Source organism: Myotis davidii, unplaced genomic scaffold (genome assembly GCF_000327345.1).
Source record: "Myotis davidii unplaced genomic scaffold, ASM32734v1 scaffold175, whole genome shotgun sequence".
NCBI classification, from domain to species: domain Eukaryota; kingdom Metazoa; phylum Chordata; class Mammalia; order Chiroptera; family Vespertilionidae; genus Myotis; species Myotis davidii.
Window position 1 is genome coordinate 1,472,429 of NW_006286972.1, and position 21,008 is coordinate 1,493,436.

Below are 21,008 nucleotides of genomic sequence, written 5' to 3' on the forward strand. Positions count from 1 at the left end.
TGTTATAATGGGTTGTTTCATTTTATTGCTTATTGTAAACATTTTGGCCTCAGCAAATACAGTAGTTTTTAAATAATCATCATTCAAAGCTTTCACAACAAACACTATTTTCCCCCAAGATGTTTCATCTGTGAAAATAATCAGTGAACTCCAAAAGTCTATCCTGATAATGTGCACATTTATGCTATTGTGACACTAAATACAAATAATAAAAATAGTCATCTCTGGTAGGTCTATGGGTTTGTGATATATTTTACGGGAGGCCATAAAACGACTCAGAGAAGAGAGATGGTGTGGATGGAAATGGCTCCTATGTGGGTAATGATTGCAGACTATAGGAGGCGTGTAATAAATGTTTATTGATGGTGAAGATGATGAGAATTCAATTTCCACTGGTCTTTTCCTCTCCGTTTTTCTTGAGAAATATATGGTGCATTTGCAACCAACATTCTGCAATTCAGTCACAGAGACCCTGGCACTTTGAGCTGCACAGCTTCAGTTGGATTGGGTCTGCTCACACTTGCAAAGAAGAGAGATGAATGAAAGCGGATGTTCTGTGAAAATTGTGCTAAATCTCAGTCACTAGAATAGGCTGGAACTCTTGAACGCACTGTGTCTTCATGAGTAGGACAACTGTCAGTGCCTAAAACCAAGCAAGTCATTGAAAACTCACTAGTTTTTAAATCTCACTGGCAGTTAAACCGTATTTCAGTCAGATAGATGTATTTGTAAGTAAAATATGCTATGTATATTAACTACTAAATTTCCTAACTACAAGAATGGGAACTATAATTTATACCTTAAGGCATTTTGTTTGTTTTATTCAGCAAATTTTTAGCACTGTTTTGGGGTTTCACTGAAACATGACAATGATGTCGGATTAAACATTTTAGATTTAATTGCAAAGAGATACAAAAATTTAATAATCTAGTCCCAATATTTTCTTAGTGTAAATATTAAATACATGAAGAGTACAACATAAAAACATAAATGTTAAGGCCACTTGCAGAAAAATATGGCACATTAGAGTTATTTATTAACAGTGTTTACACCTAAAGATAGGCACTTGATAACATTTGGATTTTGGCAAAAGGCAACAAGTTGATATTAATATCCTAACTTTTCCATTAACTGTGTAACTTTTCAAGGGAATAGATTATCAAAATATCACAGAAGAGAAATAGAAATTTGTCTAAGCTATGGATGAATGGAAATCCACCGAAAAGAACCCAAACTTCATTTCTTCCTCTTCTTTTTTTTTTCAAACCTGTATATCTTCATGGTCAAGTTCTGAGACTTTTCTTCCTGACACAAAAAGAAAATATTTGGCTTGTGATCTTTTAATCTGAAGTGAAGAATTTGTTGCTTATGGAACATTTTTTCCCACCATTGAAATAACCTTTGTCATAATACACTAAGTAAAGCCAGATGATTTTTAGGTGGCAGTAATTAGCATTGAAGAGTACTTGGCTTCAAGCAACTTTGAATCCCTTTGATCCTGTTTTAACTCTCAAATCAAATAGGTAAGATCCAACTATTCCAGTAGTTTTTGGTTTTGGAGGCATACAAATCTACCCCACACCTGCATAGAACATGAGCAGAACTTTGAGGTGCACCTTCAACCATTTGAGCCAACCCTTCTAGAGCAAGTCTCTCACAGATCGTCAGCCAGGTTCTGTTTGAAGCCTTGGCAACAAGGGGCTTCACAAAAGCCCCGAAACCAAAGTTCCTGTAACTTCCATCCAGTGCTTCCAACAGAATAAGGCACAGAGGAGGTTCTCAGGCACTTGATCAGCATTTGCTGATGAACGGAAGAATGAATATCTCTAGTTCTGACTCTTAAAGCTACGTGGAATACAGAATCTAGTGGTTTCTTTATGCAGTCCTGTCTTACATAAATCTCTTTGGATCAGTGTTGCAGTTTCCATAAGCAACATGATCTTCAGGTATTTTGTGTATCTCATTACTCTCCTCCAAATGTGCTTAACGTTGATCAGTAGATCTCTTTAAATATGGTTCCATCAAACCAAACATAATACTCCAGATGGGGTCAGCTCTGAGAAGGGTTAAAAACCCTGCATCTCTTAGCCTGGACATTGCACTTGACACATTATTTGACCCAAAGGACTATTCCTCACAGCAGTCCTCTCCTGCCTGTTTCTGAGTGTAGGCATTTTATTCAGGGCAAGATGTGTGGCTGGCACATATTCTCTTCCGGGAGAAAGATTATTTCCTTGAGTGTCCAGGATAAGGAGGGGGTGGAGAACGCTGTGCTGAAGACGGTGGGGTTGGGGAGTAGGGAGGAGGCAGTTCTGCACAGTATTCCATCTCATGGTTGTAACTATAGGGAGGTGGTGCCACTGAAAAAGAAAAGGAAAAGGGCATCAGGCAGGTAGCAAATATTTGAGAATCCACCATGTTTATGCCAGTGGGCTAGGTGCTTTGAGAGGGGACATGATTTTTGCTGGCAAAAATCTGAGTTTTATCAGGCTGAGGACCATTGGTCCACGTATTTAGGGTTGGTGGCTTAGGCTAAGTTTCTTGGAAATATGATGTGAAAGGACAGATAGAGAAGAGACTAGAAGATAATTCAAGTTTGAGCAAAAGCACAGAAACAGGGGAACATTTTTGTACAAAGCATAAAGTACATGGAGGGGAGAAATGGGAAAGATGTTGAGGAACTGGATAGTATGATCATCATGGTGGACTTTGAAAATCACATAAAGCGTGAACAATGTACAATTATCAAGAGATTTGTTTTGAATATTCTAGTGAATGTGTCTTTGCAGTATGAATTGAGGTGGATCAAAGAAAAAGTGAGATGATGTAAGAGCTATGTGAGGGATTATAAGGGACTCATGGTGGTGTATATGGTAGGAACGGGGCGGGGGGAATCATAAGAGCCCTTAGGCAGCTCTGAGAACTGGGGTGATGACTGGGTAGGTGAAGAAAGGTGTGGAGAGTAAGAAAGGGTATTGAAGTATTGGACACCCAGTACTGGGCTCCCATACTTGGAAGGTCATGGAGCCATTACAAGAACAAGAAGAAAAAAAAAAGAGGATAAGCAGGTTTGCAAATAAGGATGAAGAATTTAGTTTTCTAAATTTTATTTGAGAATTTTTCTTAATTTTTTATTGAAATACATATCAGTGTGTTCTTAAATCACATTTAATACACTTTATTATGGCTATGTATGGATGTCTGTTTTGTAGTGATCTCAACCCCATCTCTAGGGTTGGAAGAGAGGTACCCCTTTAAGAACCCAGCCATTCTTCAACAACTGAGCAAACCCTCACCAGGCCCTCTGATGACTTGCCAGTACTTGAATCATCATCCAGATCATGATTGTACTTGGAATTGCATGTTGAATTGCTTACTGTGAATGTAGCCTAGTGTCATAATAATGCAAAAACAAAACCAAAAGACGGGTTCTTAACATTAGAATGGGAGGAGAGAACATGCACCATTTCAACCACCTTATTTCTAAAGTGTCTTCTAAAATGTGCTTGTACCAATACGATTATGACAGTGTCCTGACAGCTATGCATGGGCACACACTGGGCTTCACCCTATTGGTAAACACAAACTGTTTCTTTCGAACCCTTTTAGTTGGCTGACTTCACCAGGGGTTGGATGACTGGAGCCATTTACAGATCTGCCCATCCTCAGAGATGTGAGGGAGTGGGGTTGAGTCACTTAAGAAAAGAGGAAGATAGAGACATAGTACTGGCTGGGATGTGCTCTAAGGATTTCTCTGGTCAGCAAAGGCTCTGCAAGTCTCTAGTGGTCTGAGCAGGTTGAGGGCTTCCGACAAGGACAGTGCTCGGTAGAGAAAGCAGCGATGCTATCTACAGCTTCCCCATGGCTGCTTTAGACCTGCGGAGGCTGGGCGATTTCAAGCCTTGTTTCCACAATCAAATGGAATAAGTCCTGTGGAGTCTAATCACACATTCCCTCTGCATTATGCCCACTCCTTCGCTTCATTCTGTCCAGGAGGACTGAGACAGAGGGATTTGTAATGAACTTCCTCCAAGCCAAGAAATGCAGCCTCCATGTAAAACAGGAAGCTGCAGCTGGATACCCACTGAACTGCTTCTTTCCGGCATGTGGCTTGAAGTTGTTTTAATATCCAGGCTTTTCCCTGCTGCCCACGTGAGGAGCGCACACTGGATGAGTCTACAGATTGACTGCATCACTCTCTGTCATGAAGCCGCAGCATGCGGCTGAGCCTCGGTAACAAAGCGTTTATGTTTTGCCATCTGCATAAAAACTGCCGGAGGACTTTTCAGTGAGATTCCCCATGGTTTCCACAGCTGCATGTTGAACAAGAAAATCTAACATATGAAACAGTGTTCTTGCATTCATCTAGCCTTTGAATTTCAATGAAGGGATAATATAATGTTGAAGAGCGATATTTGGGCTATCCATCATGAAACAGACATGGCACATCGTTTAGGGTACCAGCTACTGGGAGACATTTTTGAAATAATACTTGTATATCTGTGGGCTGTGCTATCTTTCTTTCTTGCAGATAATAAGGTTTCACTAGGAAGCAACTTTGCATGGTATCAATTTTTAGAATTCCGGATTAACTCTAAAAGGATTTGTTCTTCCTTAAAGGTTAAGTCGTCTCGAAAAGATATATGGATGCAGACGGAGATATGGTGCCTTAGAAATTCTTTTATAACCGATATTCCAATTTTCTGACTTAAGTAGAGCAAGCGTGCCATTTATCCTTAATGTCATTATAGTTGTCTACAATATTAGAAAATGTAAGGATGCTATGAATTCGTAGAAGAAATTTAATGTTTTTCACCCACTCAGGCCAACATTTCTAAAGCAAATGTAAAAGGAAGATGGATAGTGTTATAAAAATTATGCAACATTATTTTAGAAAAATTGCAAACAGAAAAATCATCTATAATTTTGTCACCACAATTTAACAAAGATTATCTTTATATATTCTCTTTTAGTCATTTGTGTTTTTTATATCCTTGTGGTCATATAAAATGTTATATGCTTTTTTATACTTTGTGTTAGAACATAGTGCTTTTCATTGTGCTATATATTCTTCATAAACATTATTGCTAATAGCTGCATATTATTCAACTGATCATTCTCTTGTTTTGAGATCAACAATTTATTATTATTGTTATTATAGATACTGGAGTGATAACCATCTCTCTCTATATATAGACTTATTATTTTGAATTGGTTATTTAGAATAAAATGCCAGGAATCACCTAATTGGCTATCACTTACTATTTTTGTCATTCTTGTTTTTATTTTTTACCTTGTAAAAGCTTCCTCCCTTCTGCTCATTTTGTAGTCTTCATTTTGAAGACTGCTTACGTCATGGTGTTGGTTTGTTATCACCTAAATTATCTGCTTTAGTCATTCTTTAACACAAATGACCTTGCTTCTCAGTCCCTTGGACATTTTTGCTTTCAAAAATCATTTTCTCACTTTGTAACCGATAATACTACCATTTTGCAAATCTGAACACAACTCTTTATCTTTCTAGAAGACACATTCCAAAACAACTTGAACCTCACCTGAATTTTCAATTTACTGACATTTAAAAATTGAAAATTTAAACTGATGTCACCTCTTTTCTGTCTTCATATCTTTATGCAGCTTAGATTTATGGTCCATCACAGAAATCATTTCTGTGCATCCATCATCAACTTTCTTTTCTCTTTCTTTCTCCATTGGCTGAGGAAACTCCGATCCTAATTAAATCCAACATTTTGGCTACCCAGCTCTGTATCTAGGAGCTTAGAATACGAGGATAAAAATGCACAATTGTGCTGATTGATTCTTTAGTGTGCAGGATGTTGGTGGTGGCTGAAAATTAAGTATTTCAGCACCCCTCCATTCTCTGAGATTACCATTTCATGCATTTTTCTTTCTCCTTAACTACAAACACTTCCTTAACCAATTTTAGTGTAAGACTTGCTTATTTCATTAAAAAATAGGCGCAATTAGAAGACACCTTATCATCAACTTCTCCTCAGATGAGTAGTTGAAAGTCTTCCATGTCCTGTACATATCCCTATAAGGTTGCCCTCAAATATTAATTCAATGATGCAAATGGAGTGTTAATTTCTTAATGAAATATTTCCAAGAGATTTTAAATGCTGCAAGCTAGTTATTATATAGAATGCTCCTCAGCATGGGTTTGTCAGATAAGTTTGCATGCTAGGATTCAGGCTGTGAACTTCCAGCCAGAATACTACACAGATGAAACTGTGTCACCCTCAGGGAAGCAGCCGAAGATGTAAGATGTCCACTTGTCTTTCTTTGGTGATAATAGTTTTTATTTCCCAGTCAAGATGTTGTTGGGTTTCTTCACTTTTATAATTAACAAGAATCTGGAAATAGATACATGCATGTATCCTGATCCTCAGCAATCTTTTCCCCCCAGATTTATCATAAATCGATGATTCTTATCCTAAACCTTTCCTATGATGATTTTAAAAAGATGAATTTTCCAATTCCACGACTCCTTTCTACATGTATCCTTTGGCATTTTTCTGTTAGCAAGAGCCTTCCCCTCCTTCTCCATTGTTTATATCTATCTATCTATCTATCTATCTATCTATCTATCTATCTACCTATCTATGTATCTATGTATCTATCTACTATCTTTCAATCATTTATCTATCCTCTAGATATTTATCTGTTATCAATCAATCATCAGGGACTCAGTAATGCACTTCAAATCTCAACTCTCTTGATAGCATTAAAATGCCTTGTTTTCCTGTCATTGGCATTTGATTTTTATCTCTTGTTAGGGTAGTTCTGTATTATTTTCTTTTAGTTGTGTGTAATCCAAGCCAACTTCTTAAAAAGGGGTTAATGTGACCACTTTTCTTTGTTTACATTAAATTTCTGGCAAGTAGTGGAAATGTAAGACTGGACTAATAATTCTTATTTTCACACAGATGGTTTTAAAAACAACTGTAATTAAACAGATATTATTCATTCTACCCAACATGACAGGAATGAAAAAAACTGTTTCAGAAGGTCAATGTCCAAAGGGTCAGGGATGGCAGATTACCTTTTCTTGTTAATCTCCTTCCCAGTGCAGAGTAATTATGTTCACTGTCAGGTTCCCCACTGAGCACTTTCAAGGGGTAATGTAACCTTGGCTAAATTATTTTCTACTCACTTACGTGGCCTCCAGCCTATCTCTATTATCTCAGGGTTAATTAATTACTGTGGGTAAAAACATTTTATATTTCCACACATGGAAGATTTTGAAAAGCCTTCAATTCTACTCTGAGTTGTTTCCCAGTCCTTTAAGTAAAAGCTTAATTAGTGTCTTTGAGAAGGAAATGAGAAGTAATCAAGCACATTATGTCTCGAAGACCTTGTCTTTTTGCAGTAAAAATGCTTCTACCACGAGGTGTATTATGTTTCTTGCATTAATCGGTTCTCAGAACCATACATTTACTAAAAATGCAACACACCTCTGTGATCTGCCAGTATTAATGATGCCACTATAACATGTAGAAAACATGTTTCCATGTATGAAATAGAAAGTGCAAACCTGAAGAAACACAAGACTTCACATGAAAATATTTTGTCTTCTATTCTAATTTTATAAATACTATTTTTAAATGTTTTAAAAATTAATTTTAGCCCAGCTGGTGTGCCTCAGTGGTTGAGCATCAAGCTATGAACCAGGAGGTCAAGGTTCAATTCCTGATCAGGACACATACAGGCTCGATCCCCAGTGGCAGATCAATACACTGGAAGATTGCTCACTGTAGTCAATGAGACAGCCATGGAAAATATGAATATCTTCCAATATCAGGTGGATTTTATTATTTGGATCTAAGTAATCAATGAAAGCTATATTTCCATCTACATTAATTTAGAAATACACTGCATACTTGGAGATTATTCCAGTGAGTTTCTTTAATTTTTTTAAATATGTTATTGGTTTTTAACAGAGAGGATGGGAGAGGGATAGACAGAAACATCGATGAGAGAAAAGCATTGATCAGCTGCCTACTACCCCCCACCCCCCCTCAACCGGGGATGTGCCTGCAACCAAGTCACATGCCCCTGACTGGAACCGAACCTGGGACCCTTCAGTCCGCAGGCCGACGCTCAATCCACTGAGCCAAACCAGTTAGGGCTCAGTGAGTTTCTTTAATGTTTCCTCTCTCCAAGGAGTAGAGCATGACTCTTTCCTGAGAAGTGAGCTGTTTTGCTTACCAGGGTAGGAGGTGATGGCATTGATGCGGGCGGTGCCGATGACGCCCACCCGGGGCCCGCGGTTGTTTTTCATGCACATGCAGATACATATGGCGATTCCAGCAATGACCCCCATGATAAATACGATTCCAAACACAATACCGGCAATCGCCGTGCCCCTAAAAAAGGAGGAACAGAAGTACATTTATTAAAAAGTCTTATAAGGATTCTTCAGACTTTTAAATACAGCTCAATGACTATATGACAAGTGCTTTTTAAATGAATGTTCTTAAGGAGAATGTTAAAAAAATACTCCCTGGTTCAGTTTAATAGTCTTGTGCATTCCAATGAATAAATGAAAGTTATCAATCTTCAGGGAATTCTCTTCCAGAACAGTAAACTCATCATTCAGATTCTGGTTTTAAAATTTCAGGTATTTATAAAAAACACAATTCTCCAGATACGTTCTCTAAAATAATAATTAAAAAACACACACATTCTGCCATGTACTTCAACATCAAATAATTTATCTATTTTCTGTAGAGTATATGTGTTTAATGAAGACAACTTGATACATGTCAAAATATTAAATACAATTTAACATTTATCCTCATTAAAACTCTTCATATAGAACTAGAATTATTTTTCTTAATAAAACAGAAAAAGAAAAACAAACATTTAAAAAATTTATACAGAGAATAGTTATGACAGATTCCCATTAGATTCAGCAATAATGTAAACAAAACCTTTATTTTATCAATGTTAATGATTTTCTCCAGAAAGTTTTTTCTCATGCAACATCACAGAAAAAAAAATACTGCACGAAAGAGTCAATATGATCATTCTGTGTAGAGAATATGATTTGGGTGAATCTATTTGTCCACCATTTTGGAAAGTAATGGGGGAAATCTTTATCAATATGTAAATTTTCAATAGGCAGTATCATTTGTAGCAATGCATCCTAAAGAAATACAACACATATAGGTACTAATCATGTACTAAGGATATTTATCCAAGTGTTGTTGCTAAGAGCGAAATATCAGAAACACCCTAATGTTCCTAAAAAGGGAATTGACAAAAAATGACAACAGTATAATACATCAGAGAATGAAGCCTATACAATGATTTAAAAAGGTGAAGAGGTTTATAAATTGAGATGTTCAGGATACATGGTTAATTGAATAATAATACAACAAATGAAAAGTCAAATGTCAACAGAATAAGACCAGTGTCAACTGAATGATTGCAAGAGGATAAATTGTATTTGTATCTATCACATTTTTGAATGTATAGATAGTGATTACCTTGTAGGATAGGAAAATAAAGCAAATTTTAATTTGTGTACTCTCTGAAGCAACCATTTTCAACTCTCTTGGAATTTTTTAATATTTTCTTCCTATTTCTCAAAAATATTATATTCCTTTGAAATTTTTATTTCCATGTATTAGCTATTGACTTTTCTTCAGTTTTTGGGATTGTAGATTCCTCAGACAAATCTAATCCTTCATTAAATCAGTCATCAGTATATATATTAACATGATATTACTTACTGCTGAGTCATTGTTACCTTTCATTTCTCTTACACTTATTTTTTAAGGTATATCCATGAGTTCTCATTTTTCCATATACCTATTATTACTCCCCTTTTTCTGTCCCCAAATGCTTAGAAATCTGTCAATTATCAGTTATTTTTGAATGCTCAAACACAGTGACAATCACTTTATCAGTTCTGTTTTATCCCCATGGTGATTTCCTTCATAGCCTGCCATCTCCAGTGGTGCTTTTTGAACTTGGAACTGTTTCTAGACCTGCTTATGGTCCATGGATGTCAAGTGTCTGGACCACATCCTTTCTCTTTCTTGGTGAACTGCCCTGTTTACTGAAGCACATTCCTGAGTGGCTTCTTAAGGAAAGGTTTAAGGGAAATAAATGTTTCAGGGTCCTTGCATACCTGGAAGTGACTTAATGCTACACTCATTTGATAGTTTGACTGAGTATGGAATGCTAATCTGAAATACATTATTTCTCACAAACATGAAGGCATTGTTCATTGTCTTCTAGAATTTGGGATTGCTGTAGAGAAATCCCATAGCATAATATTTACTTTTCTTTGTGTGATACTGTTTTTTCTTTCCCTTTCTGAAGTTCTTATATTTTCTTTTTACTCCTAGTATTCTGGAATTCAATAAAATGCTTGGATTAAAGAAACAACAACAAAAAAACCAGCCAGGCACTGAAGATTTTTCATGGCTGACACTCACCTTCTTCAGCTTTGAGACCATTTCATAAATTGCCAATTTCTTTGTCACCATTTCCTCTGTTTCTTTTTCTGGAAGCCTATCTATATATATAAAAGCCTAAGCGACCGTCTGACCGCCTGTTCACCAAGTAGCTATGACATGCAATGACCACCAGGGGACAGATGCTCTGACCAGTAGAGGAGGGAGCTCCATTCCTCATGGAATTGGCCATGGGTCAGGTTGCTGCTGGGGGAAGTGTGGGAAGAGATCAACCAAAGATCTTACATGCACATTAGAGGCTCAGTGCACACATTTGTGCACTGGTGGGGTCCCTCATCCTGGCCTGTGGGGATCAGGCCTAAACCAGCTCTCCTACATCCCCTGAGGAGTCCTGGACTGTGAGAGAACACAGGCCAGGCCGAGGGACTCCACTGGTGCACAAATTTGTGCACCGGGCCTCTAGTTCTGAAATAAGCTTCTGAACCTCCTGGATAAATTCTTTAATGTTTATTATCCCTATTTGTTTTCTTGAACTACTTTCTGGGGAATTTCACTAACTTTATCTTCCAATGTTTTATTGAACTTTTAAATTTCAGCTATCACATTTTAAATTTCCAGGTGTTCTATCTTATCCTCTATTGCAATCTCCCCCCTTTTTATAGGGTCCTGTTTTATTTTCATGGATGTAATTCTTTCTCTTAATTTCTGAAGGTATTAATACATTATTTGAAATTTTCTCTACTCTTTGTATTTCCTCCACCTTGTCTAGATTGCTTTTTACTGGTTGTTTATTTTGATTTGGTTCATGTTGGATATTTTCCTTAAATGTCTGTTTATCCCTAATCTCCTTCTATGTATACAAGAGGCACTAACTATCTGCTTGGAAGTTTGGTGTGCAAGGCCAGCATCGGGCAGGTGAATTTTACAGGGTCACCTGAGGTCACTTCCCATACTTTTCTCCTTTGAGGCTCTTCACATTTCTCTTTAAAAGGATCCTCCAGTTTCACACTTTGGGAGTATGAGAGGCTGCCAGTTTCCTGGAGTCTGGGGTTTTACCCAGAGGAGTATGAGCTTTCACAAAATCCTTATGCTTTCAGCTCAGAGACACAGTCTCTCTCTGCTCTGACAGTGGAGGCTTTCAGGATAAGCTTCAGTAAGAAAAGTCCTTGTGGTTTAAAAACATGACTTCTGGCCTGGCAAGTGTGGCTCAGTGGTTGGGCATCAACCTAAGAACCAGAAGGTCATGGTTCGATTCCAGGTTGGGGCATATGCCTGGGTTGTGGCTCGATCCCCAGTGTGGGGCATGCAGGAAGCAGATAGTCAATGGTTCTCTCTCATCATTGATGTTTCTATCTCTTTCTCCCTCTCCCTTCCTCTCTGAACTCAATAAAAACATTTAAAAACAAAAACAAAACAACAATCCATGACTTCTGAAGCCAGATTTCTTGGGTTCCAACTGTTAGTTGAGTAACCTTGGCCAAGTTGCTAAGTCCCCTGATTTTCTTAATGAAATGAAGGTCAGTTTGGTGTTTGTGACTCTCCTCCCAAATTTCATGTCGTAAGTTATTATTCTTGGTGCTATATGAACACCCATCTGATACTTACCTAGGACGGGCTCATAATCTCTCATCCCAACCTCTTGTGGCCAGGCATGTCTCATAAATCAGGAAATTTCAGGTTTTGAAAAGGAAATACAGTTCATCCACCCTATATTATATGATACTCCCAGGGCTAGCATCCCAAGCACAACACATTTACATTTTTGCAGGAAAGGCGGGAATATGAATGCTTATCAATTAAACAGAGACTAAGAAAAAAAAAAGCTCCAGGTTGCTACCAATTGAGTTACACATAACCTTTTGCTTTCCAGAGTTTTCTGAGGATTTCAGAATTTCAGACAAGGGATTTTAAACCCGCATTTGTATTTTTCAGAAGAGATTTTTCTCTCATGACCTTTCCCACTCACTGAAAAATAAAATCAAAATAACAGAATACAATTAAGAATTCCAATAAACTCTTTAAAAAGATTCCTTTCTGCATATTAACTTTGTTAGTAAATTATGTAGCAGAATGTGAGATTTTTGGACATCCTATTATTAGTAATTAAGAATGGCAGATTCTAGCAGTTTAGTACATAAGTTTTTTCAAGAAAAAAGATTTATCAAGGGAGATCATTTGAAATAGGAAAACAAAAAAGGATCCAGAAACCTTTTGATTGTAATTTTATGTCTAAATAAGATTAAATTGGAGGGCTTAATTTATGGTCTAGAAATACTAGTAATCAATAGCTCAATTATTCAGGCACAGAGTTCCCAAAGTATGTGTTATAGAAACTGTTAATATCAGCCTGGCCAGCTTGGCTCAGTGGTTGAGCATTGACCTATGAACCAGGAGATCACAGTTTGATTCCTGGCCAGGGTACATGCCCGAATTGCCAGCTCGATCCCCAGTAGGTGGCATGTAAGAGGCAACCAATCAATGGTTCTCTTGTCATTGATGTTTCTGTCTCTCTCTCCCTCTTCCTTCCTCTCTGAAAGCAATAAAAATATATTAAAAAAACAAGCTGTTAATATTGAATTGGTATATATTTATATTCATGAATCCCTTTTAAAACACAGAAAAGTAGCTTCATTTTGTTTCCTTGGCAGCTCCAGCCAAAGTACTTGCTCTGGAGGTCAACAATGAGGTTGCAACTACTGTGTAAGGTTAGGTTTCTTAGTAAATCATAATTTTGGTGCCCTTGATCCTCTGATACCCATTAACAATTGAAAATTAGTTATTTAAGATGTGGCAAGTATAAATGTATAGCATAATTTACTATTATACAAAAAAATGCAGTAACAAACTAATCTTTCTGCATATACATAATTTGGTTTGCTCAGCTGTTGGAAAGAGACAGCTATCAATTTGAGCAATTTGGAATCACAAAAACCTTGAAAAAATGTAGGGGATTCTTTTTTTGAAAGAATGCATTTATTTCAGGGTGTGCACATTTTCTGGTTACCAGAAAGACCAAAGTGTGATTAGCCTCACTTCTGACCTCTGGGGAAGGAGGCAGGGGCTGGAGATTGAGCTAATCCCTATTGGCCGATGACTTAATCAATCACACCTGCCCAAGGAGTGCTCCATCCAAACCCTTACATGGTGAGGTTCAGAGCATTTCTGGGTTGGTGATGGGAGCAGTCACAGGAGCTCTGGACCCACCACTTCCCTTCACCCACACCTCGTTCTAGGCATCTTTTCCATTTGGCTGTTATATACCGGAGATCAGGTAAGTACAGCATTTTCCTGTGTCGTGTGAAATGTTCTAGAAATTAGTTAAATCTGAAGGAAGGGGTTATGGCAGGGGTGGGCAAACTTTTTGACTCGAGGGCCACAATGGGTTCTTAAACTGGACCGGAGGGCCGGGACAAAAGCATGGATGGAGTGTTTGTGTGAACTAATATAAATTCAAAGTAAACATCATTACATAAAAGGGTACTGTCTTTTTTTCAATAGTTTTATTCATTTCAAACGGGCCGGATCCAGCTTGCGGGCCGTAGTTTGCCCACGGCTGGGTTATGGGCATCCCTGAGGCAGAGGGCTGTATCTAGCGGCTTGATACTTGTGACTGATATTTGGAGCCAGTGCAACCTAGTGGGACTGAGCCCCGAGCCTGCGCAGTCTGATTCTAACTCCAGATAGTTAGTGTCAGGATTGTATTGAATTGCAGGACATCAGTTGCTATGAGAATTGGTTGGTGTCAGACGTCCTTCTCTGGTTGCCCAAAATCTTGATAAATGCATATAAGTATCGGTGTGTATTGTCAAACTCCAGGGGTGGGTATTGACCACTTGCTGATAATGAAAAAGTTTTGAACAAAATTATAGCTTAAAACTTGCACTAATATTACACTTTATAATTAAGATATTAAATGTATTTATAGTGGCTCTAGTGATACTATGAAACTGTGGTTTATAGCAATGCTCAGAGATAAGATAATTTATTCCATTAATAGATTTTCATAAATAAAAAGATTCTGATAAATGTTGTAATTGTTATAATAATATTCACAACACACTTTTAGGCTCAGCACTCCAAATAGTGATTTAATATAGACATTTTACATGGTTTTACTATTAAATAATGTTTAAGATAAATAGTATTTATGAAAAGAATATAATGTGATATTTCCCTTCTTCTCTGACATGATCAATTTACAAAAGCATTTTATAAAACAGTGTAATATGAGTTAATTTTTCTATTATGATTAATTATAACTGAAGGAAAGTATTTAATCTTTTTTATCAAAGGAAATATTAAACAATTCTATTTATTTATGACAATTCATGTGTGATGAATGAAAGCAATGAAAAATATCATTCCAAACTGTAGGGATGGAAGTAAAATGTACACATGAGAAAAATAAAACTTGGCAAAATTCTTCAGATTATTCCATGTTCTTAATAGTTCTTTCTTTTGGCCAATGCATTAAAATATTGTAATGAAGAGAGTAGTAATGATTTCTTTTTTAAAATATATTATTTTTATTGACTTCAGAGAGGAAGGGAGAGGGAGAGAGAGAGAGAGAGAAATATCAATGATGAGAGAGAATCATTGTTCGGCTGCCTCCTGCATGCCCCATGCTGGGGATGGAGCTCACAACCCGGGCATGTGCCTTGAACAGGAATCGAACTGTGACCTCCTGGTCCATAAGTTGACATTCAGTCACTGAGCCACGCCGGCCAGCCTGATTTCTTAATACTTGGTTGTATATACAGTTTTCTGTCCAGGAGGATGTTTTTGTGAAATAGAATCCAATCCACTTATTTTAGCCCCAGAGCTGTTTATACTGCAGTGGCTGCCTTGCTCACATTCTCTCATCTACTCCGCAAAGGTCATGGAGTCGCTCCACTCTGCCAGATCAATGGACAAAGTCTTATTGGGAAGCAGATAAAAGGAGAGAGAGGATTCCTGGAACAGTTTGGAGATTGAAGCCCTGAAGCCTGATGGCCAGATTAAATTGGGGAGGATGTGAGAGGAGAGAGTGTAGCGTGTCTTCCATGTGGGTGATTGCATATGGTTCATAAAACTGTGTGGAAATGGAGACTATATGAGACACGCGATCATAAGCTAGATTTAAACAGAAACTGCATGAAGGTTTCCCTGCCTTCTGCCTCCCAAACCGAAAAATCCCCAATTACTGCTAAATAGGATTCTCTCCTTTCTAACGCTTTGGCACAGCTCACCCTTTTGAAGTAACCTTTGCTGAAACTTCACACTGAGGTAATTACCTTAATGTATGATGATTACTGTAGACAGGGCTTTCTTCTTTTCCTTTCCAGGACTTTTTATCATAGTTTGAGTGGTGGGAAAAAGTCACGAAGCAGTTTCTCAACAGTGACTATGAGGATTTCTATTGAAAATCTATTTGTTGAGATTTAAGTCCCAAGACGTGAGAGATGGCATCTGATTATGAAAATACAGAGCCCTCAGAGTAACCTACTTTCCTTTCCATCGACCGCAGCATGGAGAGTTTCAAGTGAATGTGGAGGCTCCCACAGTTATTGACCTGGCAGAATAGCAGCCACCTTTCAGACTTACACGTTTAAAAATTTAATCAGGTTCCTTTAGGACTGGGGTGGATGCTGGAGGTGGTAAACCTTTCCAAATTAACTGCTGAAACCGTAACAGACCATGATGGCACTATGAACCCCTGGCAGTGAGCACACACGCTGTCTAGCCCATTGTTTTCTCCTGGGGCGCTGCCAACGGCTAGACCGTTCATGACAAGTGGGCCTGCCCACCCAATAATTGTGATCCTCTTCCTGGACCTTAGCAAGGCCTCACCCTCTGCTGGACCAGGCTGTGCTTGATCAGTGTCTGCGGGGGAGATCCCTTGTGCGAGGCCTGCCAGTGACCTGCTCTGTTCTGGCATTTGTTATCAGCACACAACTCTCCTGAGTGCGCGACTTCCAAGCCCCAAAGCTGATCACACTCCTTCAGAGGCCTCGTTCCCAGGCTCACCTGTGCCCACCTGATGTGGTTGATCAGAAATGCCACACTTTGGCTTCCCTGGAGGATGTAGCCTCATGCTCATGTTAGTGATTCTTAAAGCGGTTTAAAAGCACCACCTCCTCATCATAGCATCACTATCATTCTCTCTCCCTGTAGGTGGCTGCCTCTATATAGCTCCAAACAGTTTCTGAGGGGTTTTTTTATTTGTGTTTTTTTTTTTTTTTTTTGCCTTACCATTATCCCTAAGAGAGAAACTTATTTCAATCATGTCTCATTCCAGTGGAGCCAAGCTCAGAGAAGGGATGCAATTGGCCGGGGCTGGAGTTAAGGACCCACCTCTCAATCCATTTGGCCAAGGCAGGAATACCGTGATTGACCCAGCTTTGATCAAATGCCTGTCCCCAGACCTTCAATATATAACCAATGGAAAAAGGCAGTGGGAAGAGAGGTAGTCTATTCAGGTGCATAGGCAAAGGGTTTGGCAAACATCACACACACTATAACTCTGTATAATTGGCATTATTAGGATTCCAGGTCCAAGTTGTCCACGTTTGAGTTTGTAGATGTGAGCTAGAATTATCAAGAATGAAAGACAGATCGAGACAAATGACCCCAAATCTCAGATCTGTCCACCCTTCACCAACATATACGTGGTACTACAAAGTCAGAAAGTAACTCAGACAAGTTTGCAGGTGTGGGAGTGTGAGGATTTCTAGTGGCCATCTGTTCTAGCAGACACTATTTTAAAAAAATATCTCAAGGTTAGAGAAAATCATAAATTATGTAACACCAAACATTTTTTAGTGTCTACCCTGGTCTAGATATGATGTTGGAGATTCAAGGAAGACAAATACTGGGGAAGACACAGACACACATGTGTGTAATAATAATGCATGGCATTGAGTCAAAGAGGAAGCACTGACAAAATTCTATAAAAACAGAGTACAGTGCCTAATCCAAATGTGTTAGCACATGTGCAGGCATGTGTGAGTGTGTGTGTGAGAAGAAGGCGTGTGTGAAAATGTATGTGAGCAAAAGAGGGTGTGGGTATATATGTATATGTAGGGGGTGCTTCTGGAGGATGGGTTCCTGAGGTGGTATCTGCAATCTTAAAGGAAGATTAGGAATGAATCAAAGGGATTTGAAGGGATTGGAGCCGAAGCACATTTCAGCTCAAAAGAACAACATGCAAATGCCATAGGAATGTAATATATGTATCATGATGGGCTTAAGGGACAGTGAGAAGTCAAGAGTTTCTGGAGTAGAGAAGAGGGAGGTGAGGCTGGAGGATAAGAAGGGGTTGGGGGGCTGGTCAGGAGGAGGGTCTCCAATGACATGGTAAAGAACTTGGCTTTTTTACTGGAGCGTGCAGAAAACAGGTGGAACTATGTAAGCACAGATCCACATAAAAGGAATGTGGAAAGTGGATTTGATGGGTATCAAACGGTTCTCAGGGAGCCCTATTAAAAGACCACTGTAGATGTGCCACAGTTTTTTAATCCACTCATCTGCTGATGGGCACTTAGGCTGTTTCCAGATCTTAGCTATGGTAAATTGTGCTGCTATGAACATAGGGGTGCATATGTCCTTTCTGATTGGTGTTTCTGATTTCTTGGGATATATTCCTAGAAATGGGATTACTGGGTCAAATGGGAGTTCCATTTTTAACTTTTTGAGGAAATTCCATTATACTGCCATAAAAAAGAAGAAAATTTTACCATTTGCAACATCATGGACGGACCTGGAGAGCATTATGCTAAACAAAATAAGCCAGTCAGAGAAAGACAGATATCACATGATCTCACTCATTTGTGGAATATAATGAACATAAACTGATGAACAAAAATAGAGCCAGAGACAGGGAAACACTGAACAGACTGTCAAACTTCAAAGGGAAGTCAGGGGAGGGGGGGTGATAAGAGATCAACCAAAGGACTTGTATGCAGACGCTCTGACTGGTAGGTTAGCTTGCTGCTGGGGCCCGGCTGATCAGGACTGTGCAAGATGGGCTGGACACACCCATAAGCTCTCCTGCAGTCCCTCCCTGGCTAGGCAACCTCACGTGTCCCTCCCTGACCCCAATCGTGCACTGGTGGGGTCCCTCGGCCTGGCCTGCACCTTCTTGCAATTCAGCACCCCTCGGGGGGACATGTCGGAGAGCTGGTTTTGGCCCAATCCCGCAGGCCAGGCCGAGGGTCCCCACTGGTGCACAAATTTGTGCACCACACCTCTAGTAATAATAATTTTAAAAGACCATTGTAATCTGGTCAAAACATGGTAAGATACTGAACCTGATGATGGCCGAGGGGCAGGGGAAAGGGTGGGGAAGTGGGAGTGCAGGAACATAAAACATAGAAGGTAAAGCTAGTGGTGGTTTAAGGTCATCAAGTTTAAACTTCTAAAGATTATTTATTATACCTCTATGCTATCCCCAGGCACACAAAGCTTTGGACACTCCCAGTGCTTAAAAGGCATTGACTGGGGAGACAGTTTATTCCAACACAGAACAATACCCTGGAAGTGTGTGACACTTCAGCACGGCTCAGTTCACCAGGTGTCCTACGTCCCCCAAAGAAGGGACCTCTGCAGAGGGAAAGCTCTGACCTCTTGTAGGAAAGGAGAGAAGTGTCAGGCTCAGAAGATGGCAGAGAGGGGGCAGAAGATAAACTCCGCTCACTCTCATTGCTTACTGGCCTGACTTTAACCAAGTGTGTTTTCCAAAATGAATATGTTTATAAAAGGCATACACACTCTCTTATATTGTATACACAAACTTTTAGCAGAATGTGCATGTATTGATAGGAGGGTTTCTTCATTTGTATAATCAATGAACTCTTAATTGTCCTTCTCTGAAACAAATGTTCCCAAACCTCCGGAAAACATAAGTGAAAAATAATAGTCTTTGAGTTATTCTTAGATTGCTGCATGCAGTCTAATCTGCTCCAGGTTTTTGTGCTGCTAGAATCTAATTGGATCAGAGAATGCCTGAGGTCCCCTTCAGCTCCTCAGTAGCACTGCTAATTAGCAGACATTCCACTTTAATAATACAGCTGTTGCAGGTCAAGAAAAGAAAGGGAAGCAGAGGTGGAAATCTCAGACTAATGAAGATACAAGAAAAGATTAGAAGAGTTTGAAATTTCTGTGTGATAATTAATTCCATCCCAACAAGAACCAAGTTCTATGAATATTGGAGAATTGTAATAGAAGCTATCCTGACTTATTCACACAAATCTCTCCCACAATATTACCTCTAATTCTGAGGTGGGAACAGATAATGCTTTTCCATAATTTTTATCTCATTTATTGTCAATTTAAGCAACAATCTCAAGTCTGTAGAGATGTAATAATCATCCAGGTAGCATTAAGTATTTTATCTAAGTAAATAAAACTGCATGTACTTATTCATATCATCTATCTAGCTCTCACTTACTAGTAATTATTTTTACTTTCAAAGATATAGCCTTGTCCTGAAGTTATTGGCTAAAATGGCTATACCATGACACAGTGCTTGGTTTGGAAGGTATCCTACATGATTTTTTTAAGCTTTTTATTTATTTTTTTAATATGTTTTATTGATTTTTTACAGAGAGGAAGGGAGAGGGATAGAGAGTTAGAAACATCGATGAGAGAGAAACATCGATCAGCTGCCTCCAGCACACTCCCCACTGGGGATGTGCCCACAACCAAGGTACATGCCCCCTTGACCAGTCGAACCTGGGACCTTTCAGTCCACAGGCCGATGCTCTATCCACTGAGCCAAACCGGTTTCGGCCATGATTTTTTTTTAAGAGCACAAATGATTCAAAAGTCAGATTGATTCTGTGCATTTTTAGGAGCAGCTAATATAATGTGCTAGAAGGTCTCACTGTATTCTTTGGCATTCCAATAGGCTCCTCCCTCTCATTGCCATGAACCATGTTTGTGTTTGGAGGGATTACGCTGCGCATCAGAGTGGCAGCACACCAGTTTTGTCTCTTTTGAGTGCCTCTGAAGACAGGCAAACTTCATATCCTGTTCCATCTAGTAGGACAGAGGAAAAGAAGGAGAACTGGACTGGGAAATGACAGCTCTCCTATTGGGGAGAAAACTAATTAGCTAATAAAGCTGTGTTGTCTGGCAGAATAAGGCAAACTGTAGTTATTCAGGTAATTATCTTGCCAGTGTAGACAAGCAAATAGCAAATTAGAGTGTGGGTGTTCACTATAGGTCAGCAATTTACCACCTTTTGCATCCCATGGCACACATAAACTAATTACTAAAATTCTGCGGTACACCAAAAAAATATAGTATATTTTTTGCCAATCTGACAAAAAAATAGGTATAATTTTGATTTATTTACAAAACAAACAAACAAAAATGGCAGTGCCCTCGGTGGTCCCGGATCTGTCTCTTGTTTCAACAGTGTTTGGATGGAACAGACCCAGGGATTCCCTTCATCCAGCCTCCTACCACCCTCCAGCATCTTATCCAGGCACCACCTTCAGAACCACCTCCGGGACCAGCCAACACACTGGGATTTTTTCTACCTTAATTCCTTATTGCCAAACAACCATGAGCTCCCAC

At 38.9% G+C, this 21,008-nt stretch overlaps 1 protein-coding gene across 1 annotated transcript in view; it reads right to left on the bottom strand.

Annotated features, from left to right (window-relative positions):
* Positions 1 to 5: 5 nt before the first annotated feature.
* CYYR1 (cysteine/tyrosine-rich 1) overlaps positions 6 to 21,008 on the bottom strand; it is an 86,600-nt gene continuing 65,597 nt past the window's right edge. The window contains exons 4-5 of the mRNA XM_006758778.2: positions 8,230 to 8,387; positions 6 to 2,360 (exon numbers count right to left, since the gene is read on the bottom strand). Coding sequence (XP_006758841.1) covers positions 2,227 to 2,360; positions 8,230 to 8,387 — 292 coding nt within the window. The 3' untranslated portion in view covers positions 6 to 2,226. The remainder of the gene's footprint in view (positions 2,361 to 8,229; positions 8,388 to 21,008) is intronic.